Genomic DNA, 25,471 nt, shown 5'->3' on the forward strand with positions numbered 1-25,471 from the left:
CTTGGGCCTAAATCAAACAACTTAGGCATAGGCAGAATTTAAAAACTTGAATTCTAGTTAATCCAGAATTTGTTTCACAGCTCTTCGCTAGTTTTATACATTATAAATCTATTTTAAAGGTATCAACGCATTTTTTTTTAATTTGTCAACACTCACTGGCTCCTTCTCTTTCACATTTTTCAATATAAATGTGAATGGCCTATGTTTACTTAAGTACTGAATGGTCACTTTACAGGGCCCTTCATGATCGAGGTATATTTGCCATAACAAATGCTGAGAAAGTTCCTAACTACAACTTAACATTTGCTTAGACTTGAAGTAATCATGCACTATTAGTTTCCTAAAACAGGAGCCTTGATTTTTATTTTTGATTAGTATTCTTGATACTCCAGAACAGTGGTTCTTGACTTTTTGCATGCGTAAGAATCACTTTAAAGGTTTGTAAGACTGGGCCCCATCCCAGAGTTTGAGATTCAGTAACTCTGGGTGGCCCAAGAAATGGAGTGGCCCATTTCTAACAAGTTTCCAGGACACTGATGCTGCTGGCCTGGGGACACTTCGAAAACCACTGCTCTAGAATAAGGATAATAAATATATAGCAGAAACCACACAATCAGAATCACGGCTCCAGGCAGCTATTGCCAATACCATCAAAGTTTGCAAATAAGGTACAACTTGGTTACCATCTCCGCTCCAGAAACTGTCCCTTTGTCTTCCCAAAAACACAAAGAAAATTTGTTTTAGAAATCAATATTTAAGACTAGAGCTGGCTGATAAATGTCAGCTGAAAACATAATGAGAACTGTAAGTCTTCAATTTAGGGTACTTGAATATATTATTTCCATTTCTGGTTCTGTGTGGATTTAAGAGGTAGTTAGAGCACCTATTTTTAAATACCTGGTAAATACTCATGTGTTACAAAATTAGCCTCTTTTCATAAAATTTACAAACCTGCTGATGGCTTAATACTTATTATCTCAACTCCTTCTGGTAAATGTAATTCTTGGCTATAAACCATTTCTGAAAACAGAGTCAACTTGCTGGTACTCTGGAGATTTGCTCTGCAAGCCTGATACTTTTGTGAAAAAGGAGATAGGATCTTCTCTGGAGAAGAAGAATAATGTTCTTCTGGTTGCCAAACTGCTTCGGATAATTTTCTATCCACTTTTTCATCTACAAAATATAAGAAAAGAACCAAAAACTGAGGCAGGGGAACCCTATAAATATTACGATTGCTACATTTTACAATCCAAAACTGCCTTGTAAAAGACAAAATAGTAAACATATTAATGTGATTCTTCACAGAAAGAAAATAAGAAAAGCTTTTTCAATTAATTGAATAATCTACCGTTATCACCATTTAATGAGAATGGCTTTAAGAAATATGTCCCAAATTCTCTAATTTTGTGTAACTGGTTAACTTATGCCTATTAAAGTTACACAAACACACACACAAAAGACTCACCTAATGAGACAGGAATTGACTTTAGATGTAAATTCCACATGTGTAACAGTGAACGGTTGTCTTGAGTGCATTCTATTACAATTAGGTAGAAATTCTCAGAAAATCCATTAGGTGAGCTGCCTGTTGGTATTAATGATATTTTTCACTGTTAATAAGTGTAAAAGAGACAACTTGCTAAATATGCCAAGTGAAAATAATTGGAGTTTAAAAAAAGAAAATTAAAAACTTTTACCTAAGGATTCAAACACAAGTGGTATTATAAAATATATTCAAATCCTTTACCACAGGAATTTGCATTAACTTAAAATTTTTACAATAATATGTATGCTATTTCACGTTTGAATTGATAGGTTTAAAGTCATCATCATCAAATTGTTCACAAAGATTAAACCATAAGAAGTAGGAAATTTCTAAACAGATAGGAACTATATAATATATACTTCAATTCAACATATCATGATGAAATAGTGGTGCCAAACATTTTTCAAATGAATAAGTTCTATAATGGATGACTTCATGATATTTATCCAATGGCAAAACTGTAAAGTTTTCATTATAAAACATATCATTCAAGAAAATTTGTCTTTGCCCAAATTGCATAAACAGCACACGAGTTGCTCAAAATAAACATATCTTTTTAAAATACATCAGAAAAATCAATGATTTATTATTGCCTGAAAAACCTTTTTAACAATAGATTTTAATCCAAGCTTTCTTCATTATAATCTATTATTCACTATGTGCACAATTAGGTAAATGAAAATTACATTATAAAAACAAAATAAATCACAGAACATGTAAAACACGAGAAAGCAGGTATTATCAGAGCACAAAGACTTTGCCCTTTTATAAATCTGCATAGGAAAAAAATAGAAAAAGGTAACCATAAATGTTTTAAATCATCTTGTATTGAGAGACTAAATGAAAAGGTAACTGTGGTAATGTATTCTAAGTTAGGCATCCGAAATACAGAAATTAAGAGAAAAGGATTAAGATTATAAAATAAAAAAGAATAGAAATCAATCCTAGTTTTGATAATTTCACTAACAACAAAAAATGCTCCAATAATGAACATACATGTAAAACACTTTTCTTCTTCATAATAGAGCAAAAGAAATGAAACCATAACACTTAAGGTATTTTCTAGGAAACTCTAATAATGAACATAATAGTTATTGGGTAAAAGTAAAAATTTCCTGAATATTTTAAGAAAAATCTTAGCCTTCACGAGAATAAAAATACATTAAAAACTGAGGAATCTGAAAAAAGAAAATGTTAGAATACAAGAAGAACATAGAAAAACTCAACCTTATGCAAACGAGAGTAACTTCTTTTAAAAGTTTTAGAGCCTTAAACTGTTAACAATATTAACATGTTCATTAATATTTTAATATGAAAAGGATAGTTTTGTTTATACAGTAAATAATCTTATCTCTTGCACCTGATATCTTTAATCCCCATTTTTAGCATACTTCCAACATGTTCAGAGTTTTAAAAAACACATAAATAAAGTGTACTTGCACAGCTCATTAACTCAGGGAAAACTGATAGAAGACTAAAAGCAATGGTAAGAAATTAGATGTCAACATAAAAGTGCAGAACTCTAAGGAGTACTTCTCATAAAAGAAGAAAAATGGAAAAGGTGGCAGAAGGACATGATGTACAAGAGAAGAAAAAAGTCTGAACAAATGGAGAAGATATTTAACATATGAATCTTGATAACTTCTTTGTGCAACGGGCACATACTGTTAAATTGATTGTGATATTCAAGAATGCCATTTTGGAGTTTGGTTTGGCTCTGTAATCTCAAGTGATGACCAAGAGACCTTAGCTTTATTTTACTCAGTGTTCCTTCATGTAAAGTAAAAATTTACGTTGATAAGAGGAGTTTAACATTTTAAAAACTGTTTTATTATAAAAGCATTAATTAAGACAATTAGTTTTTAAATTAAGGACCTTCTAAGCTTGAAGTTTTAAGCTACTTCTTTAAATTATAAATTTTCAAAAGGCAGGAGGTCCATAACATCCAAATGGATGGGTAGGACTCCATCCATGCAAAAACCTCTCACATGTTAATAATAAAGCATTTCTATTATGCAGTTTAAAAAACATACAACCAAGATGCCCCTTTAATTTTGTTCATATTTATTACCTGGTTAAGAATAAAAAGATACTCATACTTATGATGAATATTTAATAAACAAACCTACTCCAAACAATTTTTACTTCAAATAGATAATGTAAAGCATTTTACCAATTCATCTTTATTAACTGCCTAACATACTGTACATAGTATTTCTCATTCCATAAACAATTCTTCCTTACCTGCATTAGATAAAATGCTGTCTTTGCCAAGGCTTTTCTTCTCAAGGTTATTCAAAATGAACTCTTCTTGAAAAACATGAAGCAGTTGGGTTTTTCTGCCATGCTGAATATAAATAAATATCAACATAAGTTGACCTATGTGTTATTTACCTAATGCTAAATAGCCAGAAAAATAATACTTCATAATGAGATATTTAAAGGCACAATAAGACGTCAAAAGTTCAGCAGAACATAAGTGTGTGGCACCTCCATTAGATTAAACAGATGAATATAAAAATTTAGGTCAAGATGATTTGCTTTCATTACAATGAGTCTTTATAAGTAAGAAATAATATCCACCAATGTTTTTAATTTAGCCACAAATTGGAACCTAGTTTTCTTTTCAGTGATTTTCATAACCATGGATGAGGAACCTAACACCACTTTATTAAATCTAATGGTAATATGATAATATTAATATTTATAATATGTTTGAGTCAAAGTTTGAAAATTTATTTGGTTGTGAATATCATAATGAGGATAATTTGTTTTCTAGTTTGAAGTCTAGGAAGTAAAATATACAATAGTATGTTATCTATTACGTGATGAGTTAATTACTGAATCTACTTTACCTGTAAATATATAGCAAATTTTCAAATTACATTAATATACAGATTTTATGCAAAATGTTTTCATAAACTTTTTTTTAACATACCTCCCCCCCAAAATTAATACTTACAAGTTTGGTAATGGGATCTAATGCAATAATGCATCCTGGCCTGGCTGTTGATTGTTGACTGACAATGTTAAAGATTTCACCAACGTATTTCTGTTTTTTTAAAAAAAATTGATAATTTACTAAACAATTCATATGCAAATAAGAGTAAATAACAAAATTTCAGGCATAACAGATAAATAACAATAAAATTCAAGTGGGTGTAAATATAGCCCCTTTCAACTATACAAATGCTAGGTCTTTAGTCTTTATAGGAATTAACATACGAATGAAAAAGCATTACAGCTCAGTTGGTACAGAGAAAAATAAAAGCAATGCTTGGTAACTGTTAAGGAAAAAAATTACATCCATAAATGTGAAAAATTGATATAAACCTCCTGGAAATGTTCTAATAATTAGTGCTTTTTAAACATTAATTTTGAGGTAGGAAGGATAGAGCTAAAGAAACAAGATTACATACTATTCAAATATGCCGATTTCTTGAGCCATTTATGTCCTGACTGCTTTAGTCAAGGTCACACTGCTAAATTCAGTAGTCTATTTTCAAATCTTTATCAGACTTGCTTTATCAGCAGTATCTGATCTTGGTAATCATTCCTTCTTCCTCCTTGAAATACTTTTTTTCTTTTGCCTTCCATTATACACCACATTCACCCTTGTATTTCCACCCTACTTTTAACACAGCATTCCAGCATTCAATCTTTAATTTTTTTTAACTTTCATTGTAGGTTTGGGAGTACGTGTGCTAAACTCACGCCACAGGGCTTTCTTGTACAGATTGTTTCATCATCCAGGTACTAAGCCTAGTACCTGATAGTTATTTTTTCTGGTCCGCTCCCTCCTCCCACCTTCCATCCTGAAGAAGTCCCCAGTGCCTGTTTTTCCATTCTTGGGGTTCATGAGTTCTCATCATTTAGCTCCCACTTATAAGTGAGAACATGCCGTATCTGGTTTTCTATTCCTGTGTTAGTTTGCTAAGGATAATGGCCTCCTTAAAGAATGGCCTCCATAAAGACGTTGCTTTATGAATGCCAGCTCCACCCATGTTCCTGCAAATTACATCATTTCATTCTTTTTTATGGCTGCACAGTATTCCATGGTGTGTATGGACCACATTTTTTTAATCCAATCTGTCACTCATGGGCATTTGGGTTGATTCTATGTCTTTGCTATTGTGAATAATGCTGCAACGAAATTTGCATGCATGTGCTCTTACCATAGAATGATTTATACTCCTCTAGGTACATAGCCAGTAACGGGATTGCTGGGTCAAAAGGCAGTTCTGTTTTTAGCTCTTTGAGGAATCACAGTACTGTTTTCCACAACAGTTAAACTAATTTACACTCCCATCAACAGGGTGTAAGTGTTCCCTGTTCACTGCAACCTCGCCAGCATCTTTTTTTTTTTTTTTTTGACTTTTTAATAATAGCCATTCTGACTGGTGTGAGATGGTGTCACATTGCGGTTATTTGCATTTCTCTAATGATCAGTGATATTGAGCTTTCTATCATGTTTGTTGCCACATGTATGTCTTCTTTTGAAAAGTGCTCACGTCCTTTACCCACTTTTTGATGGAGCTGTTTTTCTCTTGTAAATTTAAGTTCCTTACAGATGTTGGATATTCAGACCTTTCTCAGATGCACAGTTTGCAAATATTTTCTCCTATTCTGTAGGTTGTCTATTTACTCTGTTATGATTGCTTTTGATGTCTTTGTTATGAAATCACTGTCCATTCCTATGTCCAGAATGGTATTGCCTAGATTGTCTTCCAGGGATTTTAGAGTTTTAGGTTTTACATTTAAGTCTTTAATCCATCTTGAGTTGATTTCTGTATATGATGTAAGGAAGGGATCCAGTTTCAATTTTCTGCATATGGCTAGCCAACTCTGCCAGCACCATTTATTAATGGAAACCTTTCCCCATTGCTTGTTTTTGTCAGGGTTGTCAAAGATCAGATAGTTGTAGGTGTGTGGTCTTATATCTGGATTCTCTATTGTGTTTCATTGGTCAATGTGCCTGTTTTTGTACCACTACCATGCGTTTTGGTTACTGTATTCCTGTAGTATGGTTTGAAGTCAGGTAAAATGATACCTCAAAGCTTTGTTCTTTTTTTTTTTTTATGATTGCCTTGGCTACACAGGCTCTTATTTTGGTTCCATATGACTTTTAAAATAGGTTTCTCTAGTTCTGTGAACAATGTTGTTGGTAGTTTGATAGGAATAGCATTGAATCCATAAATTACTTTGGGCAGTATGGCCATTTTAATGAAATTGATTCTTCCTATCCATCAACATAGGCTGTTTTTCCCATGTGTTTATGTCTTCTCTGATTTATTTGAGCAATGTTTTGTAATTCTCATTGTAGACATCTTTCACCCTCCTGGATAGCTGTATTTCTAGGTATTTTATTCTTTATGTGGCGGTTGGGAATGGGACTGTCTTCCTGAATTGGTTCTCAGCTTAGCTGTTGTTGGTGTGTAAGAATGCTAGTCATTTCTTGTACATTGATTTTTGTATCCTGACACTTTACTGAAGCTGTTTATCAGATCTAGGAGCTTTTGGGCCGAGACATAGGGTTATCTAGATATAGAAACATGTCATGTACAAACAGTGATAGTTTCACTTCCTCTCTTCCTATTTAGATGCCCTTTATTCCTCTTTCCTGATTGCTCTGGCCAGCACTTCCAATAATATGTTGCATAGGAGTGGCAAGACAGGGCATCCTTGCCTTGTGTCAGTTTTCGAGGGGAATGCTTCCAGTTTTTGCCCATTCAGTATGATGTTGGCTGTGAGTCTGTCAAAGATGGCTCTTATTCTGAGATATGTTCCTTCAACACCTAGTTTATTGAGAGTTTTTAACATGAAGGAATGTTGAATTTTATCAAAAACCTTTTCTGCATCTATCGAAATAATTATGTGTTTTTTGTCTTCAGTTCTCCTTATGTGATAAATCACATTTAATTTTTGTATGTTGAACAAAACTTGCATCCCAGGAATGAAGCCTACTTGATCACTGTGAACTAGCTTTTTGAGGTGCTACTGGATTTGGTTTGCCAGGATTTTGTCAAGGATTTTTGCATTGATATTCATAGAGGATACTGGGCTAAAGTTTTCTTCTTGTGTATGTCTGCCAGGTTTTGGTATCAGGATAATGCTGGCCTCAAAAAATTAGTTGGGGAGGAGTCCCTCCTCCTCAATTTTTTGGAATACTTTCAGTAGGAATCGTACCAGCTCTTCTTTGTGCATCTGGTGGAATTCGGCTGTGAATCCCTCAGATCCTGGGTTTTTCGGTTGGTAGGCTATTTATTACTGACTCAATTTCGGAGCTTGTATTAGTCTGTTTAGGGAATCAATTTCTTCCTGGTTCAGTCTTAGGAGGGGGTATATGTCCAGGAATTTATCCATCCCTTGTAGGTTTTGTAGTCTGTGTGTATAGAGGTATTCGTAGTAGTTTCTAATTATTGTTTTTAAGTCTGTAGAGTCAGTGGTTAACATCCCCTTGGTAATTTCTAATTGGGTTTATTTGGATTTTCTATTACTTAGCAACGTATCTATCTTACTAATTTTTTCAAAAAGCCAATTCCTGGAATTGTTGATCTTTTGAATGGTATTTTGTGTTTCAATTTCCTTCAGTTCATCTCTGATTTTGATTATTTCTTATCTTCTGCTAGCTTTGGGGTTGATTTGTTTTACCTTCTCTAGTTCTTTCAGTTGTTAGGTTAGGTTATTAGTTTGAGATCTTTCTGACTTTTTGATGTGGGCATTTAGTATCATAAATTTCCGTCTTAACACTGCCTTACCTGTGTCCCAGAGATTCTGGTATGTTATATCTTTATTCCCATTACTTTCAGAGAACTTCTTGGTTTCTCTCTTAATTTCACTATTTACCCAAAAGTCATTCAGGAGCATGTTTTTAATAACCATGTAATTGACTGGTTTAAGCTATTTTTTAAATCCTGACTTCTATTTTTATTGCACTGTGGTCCAACAGTGTGTTTGGTATGATTTTGGTTCTTCTGCATTTGCTGAGGATTGTTTTATGTCCAATTATGTGGTCCAATTTAGAGTATGTGACATGTGGCAATAGAGGAATATATATTCTGTTGTTTTGGGTGGAGAGTTCTGCAGCAGTCTGTCAGATACATTCGGTCCAATGTTGACTTCAGGTCCGGAGTATCTCTGTTACTTTTCTGCCTCGATGATCTGTCTAATACTGACAGTGAAGTGTGGAAGTCTCCCACTATTATTGTGTGGGAGTCTATGTCTCTTTGTAGGTTTCTAAGAAGTTGTTTTTTGAATCTGGGTGCTCCTGTGTTGGTTGCATATATATTTACCATAGTTAGGTCTTCTTGTTGAATTGAACCCTTTACCATTGTGTAATGCCCTTCTGTGTCTTTTTTTAATCTTTGTTGATTTAGAGTCTGCTTTGTCTGAAATCAGGATGGCAACCTGGCTTCTTTCCGATTTCCATTTACTTAGTAGATTTTTCTCCATCCCTTTATTTTTGAGCCTATGGGTGTCATTATATGTGAGAGGGGTCTCTTGAAGACCACACACCATTTTTTTTTTTTTTTGAGAAGGAGTCTCGCTCTTTCACCCAGGCTGGAGTGCAGTGGCGCGATCTCGGCTCACTGCAGGCTCCGCCCTCCAGGGTTCACGCCATTCTCCTGCCTCAACCTCCCCCGTAGCTGGGACTACAGGCGCCCGCCACCTCGCCCGGCTAATTTTTTGTATTTTTAGTAGAGACGGAGTTTCACCATGTTAGCCAGGATGGTCTCGATCTCCTGACCTCGTGATCTGCCAGCCTCGGCCTCCCAAAGTGCTGGGATTACAGGCAGGAGTCACCGCGCCCGGCCCATTGTTTTTCTTTTTTAAATCCAGTGTGCCACTCTATACCTTTTACGTGGTGCATTAAGCCTGTTTACATTCAAGGTTAGCACTGGTATGTGTGGATCTGACTGTGTTATTGTGTTGTTAGCTGGTTACTATGCTGGCTTGTTTGTGTGGTTGCTTTATAGTGTTACTGGTCTGTGTATTTAAGGGTGTTTTTATATTAGGTGGTAGTGATCTTTCCATTCAATATGTAGTACTCCCTTCAAGACCTCTTGTAAGGCAGACTCCCTCAACATTTGTTTATCTAAAAAGGATCTTATTTCTTCTTCACTTAGGAAGCTTAGTTTGACTACATAGGAAATTCTTGGTTGAAGACTTTTTTTTCTTCAAGGATGTTGAATATAGGTCCCCAGTCTCTTCTGGAGAAATATGGAACACTTCACAAATTTGCATGTCATCTTTGCACAGGAGTCATGCTCATCTTCTCAGTATTATTCCAATTTCAGTTTACGTGCTGCTGAAGTGGGCACACATTCCATATATTACTTCTTAAGATGGTGTCTCTCTCTGTCGCCCAAGGCTGGAGTGCAGTGGTGTGATCTTGGCTCACTGCAACCTCTGCCTCCCAGGTTCAAGCGATTCTCCTGCCTCAGCCTCCCAGGTAGCTGAGACTACAGGTTCCTGCCACCACATCTGGCTAATTTTTATATTTTTAATAGATGGGGTTTCACCATGTTGGCCAAGCTGGTCTCAAACTTCTGACCTCAAGTGATCCGCCTGCCTCGGCCTCCAAAAGTGCTGGGACTACAGGCATGAGCCATCCCTCCTGGCCTAACACTTCTGTTTTCTAACTATAGTCTCACCCTTGACAGTCTCATCCACTTCCACAACTTCAAATTTATATGCTGACAACTACCGCATATTTTCAGGCCAGACCTCTCTCTGAACTCCAGATACTAACCTACTATGTCTTTTGGATGTCAAACAGGCATCTCAAAATTAACATGACCAAAGCCAGACTCCTGAATTTCCCTGCCCCTCAAAACCTGCTACTTCTACATTCTTCCACATCTCAATTCACAGCAATTCTATTCTTCCTAATATTCAATCACAAACCTTGGGAGTCCTCTTTTTTTCTCACACACATACCATATCCAGTCCATTCACAGCTATTCAATGTTCTAAACAACATCTTGAATTTGGCCATTTTTATCATCTCTGCCATTACCACTTGCTACATTCTAAGCTCCTTTTTTCCCTCTCCTGGACTACTGTAATTGGTTCCTAAATTGGTCTCTCTGGATCTACTTTGGCATCTCATGTCTAATCTATATAGCCACCAGAGGAATCATTTAAAACCTAAATCATTTCATACCTCTTCTATAGTTTCCATGTTATTCAGAGTAAAAGCTGAAGTTACCACAATGGCCTATCAGGCTTCATATGACCTGGCCAGCCTAACTTTCTGACTTTATCCCTGACTATTTTCCACCTCACATGTTCTGCTCCAGCCACAGTGGCCTTCTTGCTGTTCCTTTACATACTGTATTAGTCCATTTTCACACTGCTATAAATAAATACCTGAGACTGGGTAATTTTAATGGACTCACAGTTCTGCATTGCAGGGGAGCCCTCAGGAAACTTACAATCATGGCGGAAGATGAAGGAGAAGCAAGCACCTTCTTTACAAGGTGGCACGAAAGAAAGCATGCAGGGGAAACTGACACTTTTTAAACCATCAGATCTTGTGAGAACTTGCTCACTATAATGCAAACAGCGTAAGGGAAATGGCCCCCATGTTCCAATCACCTCCCACCAGGTGCCTCCCTTGACATGTGGCAATTACAATTCAAGATGACATTTGGGTGAGCACACAGCAATAAACCATATCAATCCACCCAAGCACCTCCCAAATCCCCTTTTCACATTTCAAAACCAATCATGCCTTCCCAATAGTTCCCCAAAGTCTTAACTCCTTCCAGCATTAACCTAAAAGTCCAAGTCCAAAGTATCATCTGAGACAAGGGAAGTCCCTTCTGCCTATGAGCCTGCAAAATCAAAAGCAAGTTGGTTACTTCCAAGATACAGTGGGAGCACAGGCATTGGGTAAATGTTCTGTTCCAAATAGAAGAAACTGGCCAAAACAAAGGGGCCACAGGCTCCATGCAAGTCTGAAACCTGGCCAGGCAGTCATTAAATCTTAAGCCCCAAAATATCCTTTGACTACATGTCTTGCACCCAAGGCACACTGACACAGAGGTGGGTTCCCATGGCCTTGGGAAGCTCTGCCCCTGTGGCTCTGCAGGGTACAGTGCCTGTGGCTTCTTTCACAGGCTAGTGTTGAGTGCTTATGCTTTTCCAGGCACATGGTGCAAACTCAGTGGATCTACCTTTCTGGGGTCTGGAGGATGGTGGCCCTCTTTTCCCAGTTCCATGAGGCAGGCCGCAGTGGGGACTCTGTGGGACGCTCCAACTCCACATTCTCCCTCTGCATTGCCCTAGTAGAAGTTCTCCATGAGGACCTCACCCCTGCCGCAGACCTCTGCCTGAACACCCACCAGGTGTTTCCATACATCCTCTGAAATCTAGGTGGTTGCTGCCGAGCCTCAACTCTCATCTTCTGCACACTCACAGGCCCAACACCATGTGGAAGCCGCCAAGGCTTGGGGCTTGCACTCTCTGAAGCAACAGCCCGAGCTGTACCATGGCCCCTTTTAGCCATGGCTAGAGCTAGAGCAGCTAGGAGGCAGGGCACTGAATCCCAAGGCTGCATAGAGCACCTGGGCCCTGGGCCTGGCCCATGAAATCATTTTCCCTCCTGGGCCTCTGGACCTCTGATGGGAGGGGCTGCCATGAAGATCTTTGACATGTCCCGGAGACATTTTCCCCATTGCCTTGGCTATTAACATTCAGCTCCTGGTTACTTATGCAAATTTCTGTAGCCCTTGAATTCCTCTCCAGAAATGAGTTTTTCTTTTCTACCACATGGTCAGGCTGCATATTTTCTAAACCTTTATGCTCTGCTTCCCTTTTAAACATAAGTTAACATAAATTTCAATTTCAAATCATCTCTTTGTAAACACATACAACTGAATGCATTCAGAATAAGCCAGGTGACCTCTTGAATGCTTTGCTGCTTACAAATTTCTTCTGCCAGATAACCTAAATCATCTCTCTCAAGTTCAAAGTTCCACAGATCTCTAGAGCAGGGCCAAAATGCCACCAGTCTCTTTGCTAAAGCATTAACATGAGTGATCTTTGCTCCAGATCCCAGTAAGTTCGTCATCTTCATCAGAGACTACCTCAGCCGGGACTTCATTGTCCATATCACTATCAGCATTTTGGTCAAAACCATTCAACAAGTCTCTAGGAAGTTCCAAACTTTCCCACATCTTCCTGTCTTCTTCTGAGCCCTCCAAACTATTCCAATCTCTGCCTGTTACCCAGTTCCAACACCGCTTCCACATTTTTGGGTTATCCTTATAGCAGTGCCTCACTCCTGGTACCAATTATCTGTATTAGGCTGTTTTCACACTCTATGAAGAAATATCTGAGACTGGGTAATTTATGAATAAGTTTAATTGATTCACAATTCTACATGGCTCAGGAGGCCTCAGGACTTACAATCATGGTAGAAGGCAAAGGAGAAGCAAGCACCTTCTTCACAGGTGTCAGGAGAGGGCACATGTGCAGCGGAAACTGCCACTTTTAAGACCATCAGATCTTGTGAGAACTCCCTCACTATCATGAGAACAGGATGGGAGAACTGCCCCCATGATCCAATCACCTCCCACCAGGTCCCTCCCTCAACATGTGGGGAGTATAATTCAAGATGAGATTTGGGTGGGACACAGAGCCAAACCTTATCACATACCAAACATGCTCTGGCCTTGGGATCTCTGAACTAGCTGTCCCTTTTCCCAAATCACTCTCCCTTTAATAAATATCTACATATTTAGTTCCTACATCTCCTTCAGATCTTTAATCAAATGGTACTTCTTCTGTGAAATTTTCCCTGACCAGCAACTTACTTGGCAATTCCTAATTCTCTGCAACACTGTTTCTATCCATAGTATTTTTAATTAATAAATTTTTATCTGTTTTCTTCCTATCTCCCTTCACCAGAATATAAGCTCTATGATACAAATTTTTACCTTTTTCTTCACATCTAAATTCCCATTACTTAAAAATGCCTGATAAATAGAAGACCCCCCCCCCAAATATATACATTTCTACTGTAATACTATATACATGTTTTGGAAAACCTTGTGTTCCGCAAAATTATGCATTAAAATTAACTTACAGAAAAGAACAGGATTGGAACAGATCACTGACATTTATGCAACTCCGTAAGCCGAGCATTAACAAATACATTAATTAGTAGTCACGAAGATGGCTTGAATCTCCTAAATAGAAAGCTTGGTACAGCTGAAGGCTGCCTCTGGGGATACCAAAAGAAAAATCGCCAAAACCAGAAAAGTGGAAATGCTTGCTTGTTGGATGTTCCAAGACAATGCAGTTAGAAGGCTGTTATTAGGTGGGTATGAGAACAAATGTGGCCTGTCATAAGGCAAAAGCCTTACAACAGTACTGAAAGAACTCTTGCCTGAACTGTAACCAAGCTAAGGGCTCTTTCTTTTCATGTTTAAGATTAAAATTCTATTCCTGCTGTTCCAGCTCCTCCTGCCTATAAAATAATTGCAGGGGGGCCGATATAACTTCTACATTATACTGTCAGTAGTCCTCATTTATCTATGAGGAAAGAAGTGTTATAGAAACATATTACAGGAGACTACACTCTACTTTCTTTCAAAGAGTGAAAGAAATGATTTCCTTTTAAAGGAGCTTTGAATCATTACAAGAGTACAACACAAATGTGAAAAAATAAAACAAAGATACGAATGTTTATTACAAATTATAGGTCACAATTGTAGAACATGCCCAATAAATACAAACTATCTAAAAACATAATATTATATACTTAAGCTGTTTTAAAAGACATTACTTACAGAAATTTCAGGGTTAGAAAGCTCAGATAAAAGTTTCTTAGCATCAATAACTGCTTCATATAATCTCAGATATTGTCCATCACTGGCTACAAAGCATGCACTAGGAGAGTTGCAGTATGCACCTAGAAAGTATTTACAAATATTAAAATTTCACCCTTTAATGATAATGTCAGCAAATCTAAATTACTGTAATAAAAACCAGAATACTTACCCAGACAATAACTGGGTATAAGAGTGGGCAGCCATGCCACATTGGAAAAGGCAGAAACATGAAGAGAATTAATCCGGGCAAGCTCAGAAACTCCTCCAGAAAAAGACAATGGCCCAACTGGGTCAACCCTCCAAAGAATAAGCTCACTGTAAACTGCACTGGGATCCTGAAATGCCACGTCAACAGTGCTTTTATTTTGTTGTGTCAAAGAGCATTCTTCAACATTCAGAGAATCAAAAGGTTGCTTTGGGTTATCAACATCTGGTGTCCTTAATGCATTATGGTGTGATGTTGTCAGCAATAATGGTAATACTGAGTGGCAAGCTAAATCATTAAGATGAAAACGATGACCACAATATCTGGATTTGTGGGAAATACTGAGAACAGTAGAAAAAGCAGATTCCTCGGCAAAACTGACCAGCCACTGATTCAGAGAACCATCGGCGTGTTTTGAAATCATCATAACATTAGGGGTAAAAATACTTAAACTATTAGATGATTTATTGTGACCGGAAGAAATAAGCATTGATGTGGAACGGGTGAGGCCAGAAGGTTTTTGTTTCCCCTGCTGAATAGCCAAGTCAACGTTCTTGGTACAGGCATACATCATTATGCTTTTACAGAGAGAGTTTGCATCACCTGTGGGGAAAGCTACTGGAATTCTGGAAACAAAGGACACCTAGAATTAAGAAAGCCAAGTGTTAGGACATATAAAATTATATAAAGAGGTATTAGAAAACAGTACCCACATAAACAAGGAAGTAGCTCTCCAGAAATAATAGTAGTACCTGTACTTGACGAAACATGCCAGGCTGGTATTCATCCAGCCAATCCACATGCCAAACTAGCAAAGAACCATCCATGGGATGAATACTAAATAGCATATCTGCATTTTTACTCCATTCAGACAGAAGTACTTCAATCTGATGATCAATGGCAGCTGACGATAATGATGTAAAACTTGAGTTTGGTACCATTTTATCACAGCCTAATTCCTTCTTTTCGGGATTTATTTTCGAATCATCAACACCATCATCCATGTCTATAAGCAAAAGAGTTCATGAACCAAGTAAATACAAACAGGTTATTACTATAAATTAAGAATTACCGAGCTTCTGGATAGCTGAACACATGGAGATTTCACCCCTAAGGAGAGCATGGAAGCTCCATATCCCTGCCGCCATACCTCACCCTACACATCTCTTTATCTGTATCCTTTGCAGTATACTTTATTATAAACCAGTAAACGTAATGCTCAATGATAATGCTCCAGAGCATACTTTCTTATCTACTTTTGCCCTTGCACAGGTGAAAGGAGAAAACTTGGACTTTCAAAAAATAAAAGTATCATTTGTTACTATAACACCTACCAAGTAGTTCAATTTAATCGTTTACCTTTGGTGGTGAGTTTCATAGCCAGCAGCAATGCCAATATAGGACTAACTGTCAACCCAGAAAAGGGACTTGCTCCATTATTTGAACAACTGAGACAAATTGTGGAAGTTTCTTTTTTTTTTTTTTTTTTTTTGATACGGAGTCTTACTCTCGCCCAAGCTGGAGGAGAGTGGCGTGATCTCAGCTCACTGCAACCTCTGCTGCCTGGGTCCAAGCAATTCCACCTCAGCCTCCCAAGGAGCTGGGATTACAGGTGCCTGCCACCGTGCCCAGCTAATTTTTGTACTTTTTAGTAGAGACGGGGTTTCACCATCTTGGTCAAGCTGGTCTTGAACTCCTGACCTTGTGATCCACCTGCCTCGGCCTCCCAAAGTACTGGCATTACAGGCGTGAGCCACTGCGCCTGGCCAAGCTATGGAAGTTTCTTAATCTGACAGTGGTATATGCACCTTATCTTCATAATAACAACACAAAATCAATCCAGCAATCTATAGACGACAATAATACTTTTATTAACCATGTGCTCAAGAAAGGGGTCTCTTTCGCCATCTTATAATAATAAAGAGCCTACAGATATAATTTATAGCCAGATCAATTGTTACATATTCTAGTGTACAGCCTTTTCTTATTTAGTGAGATCTGGGGATATCACCAGAATGGTTCAATCTATCACAGCCCCCAAAGAGTTAGTCCAGTCATCAAATATGAATGAGATTCTATTTAGTGGATCAGCATCAAACGGGTACTTTGATCCCCTTGAGCCATTAAGTATTGTACAATATGCCCAGACCTGCATAATGAAGAAGACTCTTTTTATTTTGAAGAAGTATATATTTTTCTTCAGATTATGTTTTATTTCTTTGCCTTGGGAGTGAGGAACATAAAATGCCTTAGTAAAAGTAATACAATTAGTACAAACACACACACAAATAAACATCTTTATAAATGGATTCAAGATGAAAAACATAACAGTTTTCATATTAATAAGAAATGGGCTCTGCATTAAAAGTAACTTTGCTCCAGGAATACAAGGTCACTGAAGTTCACTGAGTAATCAGTAGCCATACAGGACTGAGTCAGCAGATTACTGGTAGAAGACCTAATATTAAACTGGAAAATAAGTAAACTGGCTTCTCAATGCAGATGTTCTATACTTAACCACTCAGCTAACCTTTAGTAACACACACTACTTTTCTGTACCTCAGTTTTGCTCATGGTAAAAAGAGGGAATTGGAATTGGAACTAAAATTGGGACTGAGTTTTTAAAATATATTAATTGAGTGTAATGTGTACTTTCTCGAAAGTACCAGGTTTATCCAAACCTCAGTATGCTACATTAGTTATCCTGTAGGTGTATGGACTTGTAAATGGTATGGCATCTTAAAAAAACCATTTCAAGGGAATGCATTTATGGTGCCAATTTCCAGGTTTCCTTCACCTTAGTAATAAAAAATAAACTGTATATCGACTTATCAATACAGGTAAATATGTATATTCTTTCCTCTTTCGAAAATCCCAGTCCCCGCACCGTCCCCCAATTCCTGGTTAGCAATATAGAGCCTTTCTCCGAAGAGATACATTTTTTTTAAGTTTTGACTGCTTACCAGGTTTAAAAAGTAGGTCAAGATATACAAATCAATAAGAAAAAAAAAATCAGTAGGAAATTAGATAAAGGGTATTAAAAGGCAAGCCACAGAAGGGCAAAAATACAATAAAAGATATGCTGCTTAATTTGCATCAAGAAAATGCAAAGTAAAACAAGATGTCCATTGTCCCCTTTTCGACTGGCAAAAAAAAAAAAGTAATATAATGAAAACATGCAGTGTTGATAAGGATGTAAAGCATATATTTAGATACACTTAGAGGAAGTATAAACTGGTAAAACATTTCTGGAGGGCAATTTGTCAGAAGTTATTGATATTTAAAATTGGTACACTCCCTGGAAATTCCACATATAGAAATCAAGATTATAGAAAAACTACAAAAAAGAAAAAGACAAGTCATTGTACCTAGAATAATGAAAAACAATTTAAATTAATTTAAATGTCTATCAATAGAAGACCTGTTAGACATTTCTCTTAGACATGGAATACTCAGCAGCCGTTAAATACAATGAAATGAAAAACTGCCCATTACTGACTGAATTGAAACAAAGCATAGGCCGAGCATGGTGTTTCATGCCTGTAATCCCAGCACTTTGGGAGGCCCAGGTGGATGGATCACCTGAGGTCAGGAGTTCGAGACCAGCCTGGCAATCATGGTGAAGCCCTGTCTCGACTAAAAATACAAAAATTAGCCGGGCGTGGTGGTGGATGCCTGTAATCCCAGCTACTTAGGAGGCTGAGGCAGGAGAATTGCTTGAACCCGGGAGGTGGAGGATGCAGTGAGCCAAGATTGCACCACTGCACTCCAGTCTGGGTGACAGAGCAAGACCCCATAAAAAAACAAACAAACAAAAAAACACAAAGTGCAGAACATTATTTCTGCATAAAAATGAACATCCATAGTACAACTTTTAAGTGTCTGTATTTAGATGTTTGTATGAGCACAAGAAAAGAATCAAACTGGAAGGATACTTATCAAACTTAACAATGTGGAAACTTTATAACTCTGTGTACCTGTTTGATTTTTCTTCCCTAATGATCATAACAATCTTGAAATTAAAAATTAAGCAAATTATAACAAAACTTTAAAAAAAAAATCAAACACATTTATGAACCACAGACTGTCACACAGATGGCTAGCTGCCCACCACAGTTTCTTACTTCCCATTTCTCAGTATATAAAGCCTACAGAGTCAGGAACTACACGGACCCTGTGACTAGTTCTTGCCAGCTGAATGACAGTGTAAGCGATACGTGTCAATGAAGGTAGTTGAAAAATACCTATGCTTTCCTTCTCTCTGCCTCTCTCTCTACACCAACTGAAGGCCAAAGGCAGAGAAATTTAATGTTCTAGTTCCATTGCTTCTCAAACTTTAAAGTACATACAAATCACCTGGAAATTTCATTAAATTGCAGATTCTGGTTTGGTGGGTCTGTGTGGACCTTGAGACATGCATTCTAACAAGCTCCTGGGTAACACCAATGCTGCTAGTCTACAGACAGTCCTTTATATAGGAAAGTCCCAAGGGCTAACAAAACCAGAAGAATGAGAACCCCCAGTCCTTAAATAACCAGGTGGAAGAAAGCCACCTGTAACAGAAATACCTACATTAGATTATTAAATGAGCTAGTCCATGTTTGGATCATGTCATTGCAATTTTGAAGTTTATTACAAGTAGCTAGTTTTACCCTAATATGAAAATGTTTGGTATTTTGAACAAAACTTTAAATTTTTCTTTCTTCTTAAAGTTTTACCTTCATCAGATTTTACATCTGCCTGATGAGAATCTTCTACACTGGCCTCAGAAGATGGTTGTTCAAAACTTTTTCTAAGTTGCTGTAAAAAAACTTCCATGGATAAAGTAAAATGCAGTTCTTTATTGTTTAGCCAGTGTACAACAAAAGGTCCAGTCTTCTCTTCATTTTCATTTAGACTCAGAGATGTAATAGATGGAAGAAGTGGAATGTCTATAAGAGAAAAAAAATTATAAAATTAAAGTTTTTACCTTCTAGCATATAAAACGTCCATGTTTCAAATTTTTATTACTATTACATTTATATTTTGTTTGCCTGAAAGTCTTCCTCTTTCATTTTTTAATTTTATTTTGAGATTTTGTTTTTTTGAGACAGAGTTTTGCTCTGTTGCCAGGCTGGAGTGCACTGGCACGATCTTGGCTTACTGCAAACTCCCTGGTTCAAGCCATTCTCCTGCCTCAGCCTCCCGAGTAGCTGTGATTACAGGCACACACCATCATGCCCAGCTAATTTTTGTATTTTCAGTAGAGACAGGGTTTCACCATGTTGTCCAAGATGGTCTCGATCTCCTGACCTTGTGATCCACCTGCCTCAGCCTCCCAAAGTGCTGGGATTACAGGCGTGAGCCACCGTGCCTGGACTATTTTGAGAGTTTTTAAATACTATTTTTTAGAGTAGTTTTAAGTTCAGAGCAAAATTCAAAGGTACAGCCATATTCCCCATCCTACATATACATAGCCTCCCACATTATCAATATCCACTACCAAAGTGGTACATTTATTACAATTGATGAATCTACACTGACATATCACTATCACGCAAAGTCTATAGTTTACCTTAGGGTTCATTCTTGGTGTTGTACATTCTACGGGTCTGAACAAATTTATAATATTTCATTTATCTTTAAATCTCTGGAACACATTTTATTTAACCTCTAAATAAGATTTCCAGCTGGGGCTAGTCATGGAGTGGGGAGGGGACGTCAGTCAGCAAGAGATCTGCTGCTGAGGAGAGAAGCATCAACAGCAGCACAGTAGCTCAACAGAAGAACCCTGAAGTCTGTGTGGGATTTTCCAATCTCCCAAATGAAATATCCAGAAAATCAGTGAAGAGAGGGTTGGAATTCATACTTATGGCAGTGGGTAAATCTGGATTCGGAAACTTTACACTAATCGACTCATTATTTCTCACAGATTTGTTTTCTCCAGAGTATCCAGGTCCTTCTCATAGAATTAAAAAGACTGTGCAGGTGGAACTATGGAAAGTTTTAATCAAAGAAGGTGGTGTTCAGCTGCTGCTCAAAAGAGTTGATATCCCATGATTTACAGTTGCAATGGGTAATAGTAATTGTTGGTTACTGACTACACTGATAGTAAATTGTGGACCACCTAAATGGAGAATCATGATAAAACAGATGTCAGATGCCTGATAACAGGGTGCAGTGTTGTTTATACTTCATTGCTCCTTCAGGACATGGACTTAAACCATTGGATACTAAGTTTATGAAGCTTTTGCTTGAAAAGTGAGTATCATTCCCACTTATTGCCAAAGCAGACATGCTGATATCAAAGAAATGCCAAGAGTTTCAAAACAGATGATGAAAGAAATCTAAGAACATAAAATTAAATACATGAATTTCCAAAAACACATGATGAAGAAAATAAACTTGTTAAAAAGATACAGGACTGGCTGGGTGCAGCAGCTCATGTCTGTAATCCCAGCACTATGGGAGGCCGGAGCAGGCAAATCACTTGAGGCCAGAGGTTCGAGACCAGCCTGGTCAACATGACGAAACCCCATCTCTACTAAAAATACAAAATTTAGCTGGGCATGGTGGCATGGGCCTGTAATCCCAGCTACTTGGGAGGCTGAGTCACAAGAATCACTTGAAGCCAGGAGGCAGAAGTTGCAGTGAGCTATCCGTCACTGCACACCAGATTACCAGACCAAGTAATTCTATGAGTAATTCTGTAAGTTTAAAGTTGAACTAAAATTCTATCCTGGAATTTTATTCCAGGCTTGCCTGGGTGACAGAGCGAGACTGTGTCTCAAAAAAAAAAAAAAAAAAAAAAAAAAGGTAAAGGACCGTTTACCACTTGCTGTGGTAGCCAGTAATACTACCACTGAAGTTAATGGCAAGAGAGTCAGAGGAAGGCAGTATCCTACGGGTGTTGCTGATGTTGAATATGTTGAACACTGTAATTTTACAATTCTAAGGAATATCTTGATAGGAACACACATACAAGACTTGAAAGACGTTCCTGATAATGCCCACTATGAAAACCAATGAAGTAGGAAACTGGCAGCTGACTTACAATGGAGTTGATAACAACCAGAATAAAGGGCAGCTTACTAAGAGCCCTCTGGCACAAATGGAAGAGGAAAGAAGAGAGCATGTAGCTAAAATGAAGAAGATGGAGACAGAGACGAAGCAGGTGTTCAAGATGAAGGTCAAAAAAAAAAAAAAGTTCAAAAACTGAAGGGCTCTGAAACTCAGCTTCAACGGTGCCAAGAGCAAAAAGGAATTTAAGCACAATACAAAGAACTAGAGGAAAAACGTCATCAGTTTGAGAATGAGAAAGCAAACTGAGAAGCTCAACTCAACAACATATTTTAGAACAGAACTCTTCAAGACCCCTGGAAAAGAACAATAGAAACTGAAGATCTTTCAAACTCTCTACTGACCACCAGTTATGCATTAGTTGCCAACACCAGCTTGGACATCACTGTTAGATGAATCTGTCTAATCAATCTTTACCAGTTTTGTCTATAACGATGGATTTTAACAGGACAAAAATTGTGTTATTGTTATTGATGGAGATGATGATGCCTTGAATTGTCCACGGTGTTGTGCACTTAGAAAGTAACATCTCTAAGTACATTTCCTACATTTTCTTTTTTGTCTTTTATTGAACAGATATCTCCAATTTAATGCAAGAGAACATTTTATTGTTACACAGTCATGTCCTGGCGGTATGACTGTTGACAGGATATTCCAAAATAAAAGGATGCTGCAAGGTTTTCAATGAGGATAAATTGCTATGACGCAAACTTTTTCGACAATTATAATATAAAGGTTCCATTCAATGCAGCATATACAATAATATTTTATTTTATTTTATTTTTGAGACAGAGTTTCACTCTTGCTGCCCAGGCTGGAGGGCAATGGTGCAATCTGAGCTCACTGCAACCTCCGCCTCCCAGGTTCAAGTGATTCTCCTGCCTCAGCCTCCCAAGTAGCTGGGAGTACAGGCATGCGGCACGACGCCTGGCTAATTTTGTATTTTTAGCAGAGACGGGGTGTCACCATGTTGGCCAGGCTGGTCTCAAACTCCTGACTTCACCACTGCCTCGGCCTCCCAAAGTGCTAGGATTAGTGGCATGAGCCATCGCACCCAGCCAATAACATAATTTAGTTTAACACAGTTGACTCTTCCACTGCTTAAAAATACACATGAAAAAAGAAAAAAACCTATATGCTTAAATTGCATATAGAGCTTTTTTATAGCAATCTTTGTTTGTTTTGGATTCTTTAAATATATATTGGCCAGGCGCGGTGGCTCACGCCTGTATTCCCAGTGCTTTGGGAGGCCAAGGTGGGTGGATCACGAGGTCAGGAGATTCAGACCATCCTGGCTAACACAGTGAAACCCCACCTCTATTAAAAATACAAAAAAGTAGCCAGGAGTGGTGGCAGGCGCCTGTAGTCCCAGCTACTTGGGAGGCTGAGGCAGGAGAATGGCATGAATCCAGGAGGTGGAGTTTGCTGTGAGCCGAGATCACACCACTGCACTTCAGCCTGGGCAACACAGTGAGACTCCGTCTCAAAAATAATACTTGCTAAAATAGAATATAGCATCTTTCTTATGGTAGTAACCAATAAGGAAACTTTCCTTTAACTTCCTTTTTATACTTTTGGTAAGTAGCGGGGGGGGGAAATGCATTTATAGATCATTTCTAGGCAAAACTGTAAAGCTAACGAACCAATCTTTTTCTGCTTATGCAGTCTATTTCACTAGAAGAGAAAAGAAGTCTTTTTACCCTTGAAGAGAAAAAAGTCACCATTCTGTATTTAGCTATATTTATATATTGTATTTCTGTATTTTTGTTTCTACTGTCAAAAATTCACATAACAATGTTGTGATGTAAAAGACTTCCAACATGTTTGCCAGTATTATTAATGGTAACAGATTTAAACGGTAAATTTAATGTAACTACTGCAAAGGAGATTAAATTATATATTCTAGGTCATACAGTATAATTTATTTAATCATAAATATTTAACACTGAAAAACATTTACATAATAAAATGTTTGTAATGTGTAGCTCTGTTAATAAAAATATCTTAATTTATAACAAATTTTGATAACAAGCAAATTTTAAACTGATCCACAATTAAAAAAAAAATGTTGGCTGGGTGCAGTGCCTCACGCCTGTAATCCCAGCACCTTGGGAGGCCAAGGCAGGTGGATCACGAGGAGGTCAGGAGTTCAAGACCAGCCTGGCCAACATGGTGAAACACCGTCTCTACTAAAAATACAAAAATTAGCCAGGCATGGTGGCGCGTGCCTGTAATCCCAGCTACTCAGGAGGCTGAGGCAGAAGAATTGCTTGAACCCTAGAGGCAGAGGTTGCAGTGAGCCTTGATTACACCACTGCACTCCAGCTTGGCGACAGAGCGAGACTCTGTCTCACACAAAAAAAAAAAAAAAAAAAAAAAAAAATCACCATAATGTCAAAGGAACTAGTAACATATGTATCTTAATATCAACAACAATTTTTACTTAATAGATTGACCTATCAACCTCTTTAATGACCTAATTCTAAGATGGACTGCTTGTTTGTTAGCATCAAGACTGAAGTTGAGGTTCCCTTCTCATGCTCAAGAAAAGCATTCAAGACAGTCAACTCAGCTAAAAAAGTATTTGTTCCTTGGTATTACCTACTTTTTTTTTTTTGAGATGGAGTCTCGCTCTGTCACCCAGGCTGGAGTGCAGTGGTGTAATATTGGCTCACTAGAACCTCTGCCTTCCAGGTTCAAGCAATTCTCCTGCCCCAGCCTCCCAAGTAGCTGGGTCTACAGGCGCCTGCCAACACACTCGACTAATTTTTTTTGTATTTTTGGTAGAGACGGGGTTTTACCACGTTAGCCAGGCTGGTCTTGAACTCCTGGCCTCAGGTGATCTGCCCGCCTCAGCCTCCCAAAGTGTTGGGATTACAGGTATGAATGACCACGCCCAGCTCCTTGGTGTTGCTTTTGATATGAATGTTAAATTGAGTATACTGAAGTACAAATCCAGTGAGTTGCTGCAAATAATCCCTAATTAGTAGAACTAAGCAAAAATTTAAGTATCACATTAAATCAAACCTGGATCATGTTGGTGTCTGCTAGACTGTAAAGGCTAGAATGAACTCAAGGAGTGTAAACAATTTTCTCCAAAACAAATCTATGTTTTAAAATAAAAGGCAGAGAAAGGTCAGGCACGGTGGCTCCCGCCTGTAATCCCAGCACTTTGGGAGGCCAAGGCAGCTGGATCACAAGGTCAGGAGTTTGAGACCAGCTTGGCCAACATGGTGAAACTTGGTCTCTACCAAAAATATAAAAAATGACCTGGGTGTGGTGGTGGGTGCCTGTAATCCCAGCTACTCAGGAGGCTGAGGCAGGAGAATTGCTTGACCCAGGAGGCGGGGGTTGCTATGACCTGAGATCACACCACTGCACTGCAGCCTGGGCAACAGAGCAAGAGTCCGTCTCAAAAAATGAAAAAGAATATTCCGTAATAAAAATTCATCAAAAGTTGTTAGTGGTTGTCTTCTAGGGAGAGGGAGAAAGGTGGAAGAGAGGTGAAATGAGGCTTTTACTTTTCACTTTTTGTACAAATAACACCTTATGCAAATATTGCCTTTAATGTTTTCCTCAAGTAATATTCCAGGCTCTACTTTAAATGCTCCAATTCTGACAACTAGTTCTTATACTCACAAAAACTACTTACTTGAGGTGGACAGAATGCTTGAGGCCTAGAGTTCAGTATCAGTCTGGCCAACATGGCGAAAACCCGTCACTATTAAAAATGCCAAAATTAGCTGGGCATGGTGGCACATTCCTGTAATCCCAGCTTCTTGGGAGGCTGAGCCATGAGAAACGTTTGACCCCGAGAGA

General features: G+C 37.9%; 1 protein-coding gene, 1 non-coding gene and 1 pseudogene across 4 annotated transcripts in view; 1 reads left to right on the forward strand and 2 right to left on the reverse strand.

The window, feature by feature from the left end:
* Positions 1-25,471, reverse strand: part of DMXL1 (Dmx like 1) — a 191,093-nt gene that overhangs the window by 103,167 nt on the left and 62,455 nt on the right. For all 3 annotated transcript variants that reach the window (XM_032156599.2, XM_032156598.2, XM_058440586.1), the window contains 8 exons: positions 19,312-19,524; positions 15,346-15,599; positions 14,558-15,236; positions 14,347-14,468; positions 4,509-4,598; positions 3,791-3,893; positions 1,466-1,585; positions 952-1,173 (listed from right to left, as the gene is read on the reverse strand). In XM_032156599.2, coding sequence (XP_032012490.1) covers positions 952-1,173; positions 1,466-1,585; positions 3,791-3,893; positions 4,509-4,598; positions 14,347-14,468; positions 14,558-15,236; positions 15,346-15,599; positions 19,312-19,524 — 1,803 coding nt within the window. The remainder of the gene's footprint in view (positions 1-951; positions 1,174-1,465; positions 1,586-3,790; positions 3,894-4,508; positions 4,599-14,346; positions 14,469-14,557; positions 15,237-15,345; positions 15,600-19,311; positions 19,525-25,471) is intronic.
* On the reverse strand, positions 9,761-9,867 carry LOC116472014 (U6 spliceosomal RNA). Its single transcript, XR_004248939.1, has one exon. It is a non-coding gene; the product is annotated as a U6 spliceosomal RNA (small nuclear RNA).
* LOC116470902 (septin-7-like) lies at positions 20,341-21,972 on the forward strand (annotated as a pseudogene).

This window comes from Hylobates moloch, unplaced genomic scaffold (genome assembly GCF_009828535.3).
Source record: "Hylobates moloch isolate HMO894 unplaced genomic scaffold, HMol_V3 SCAFFOLD_6, whole genome shotgun sequence".
NCBI lineage: Eukaryota > Metazoa > Chordata > Mammalia > Primates > Hylobatidae > Hylobates > Hylobates moloch.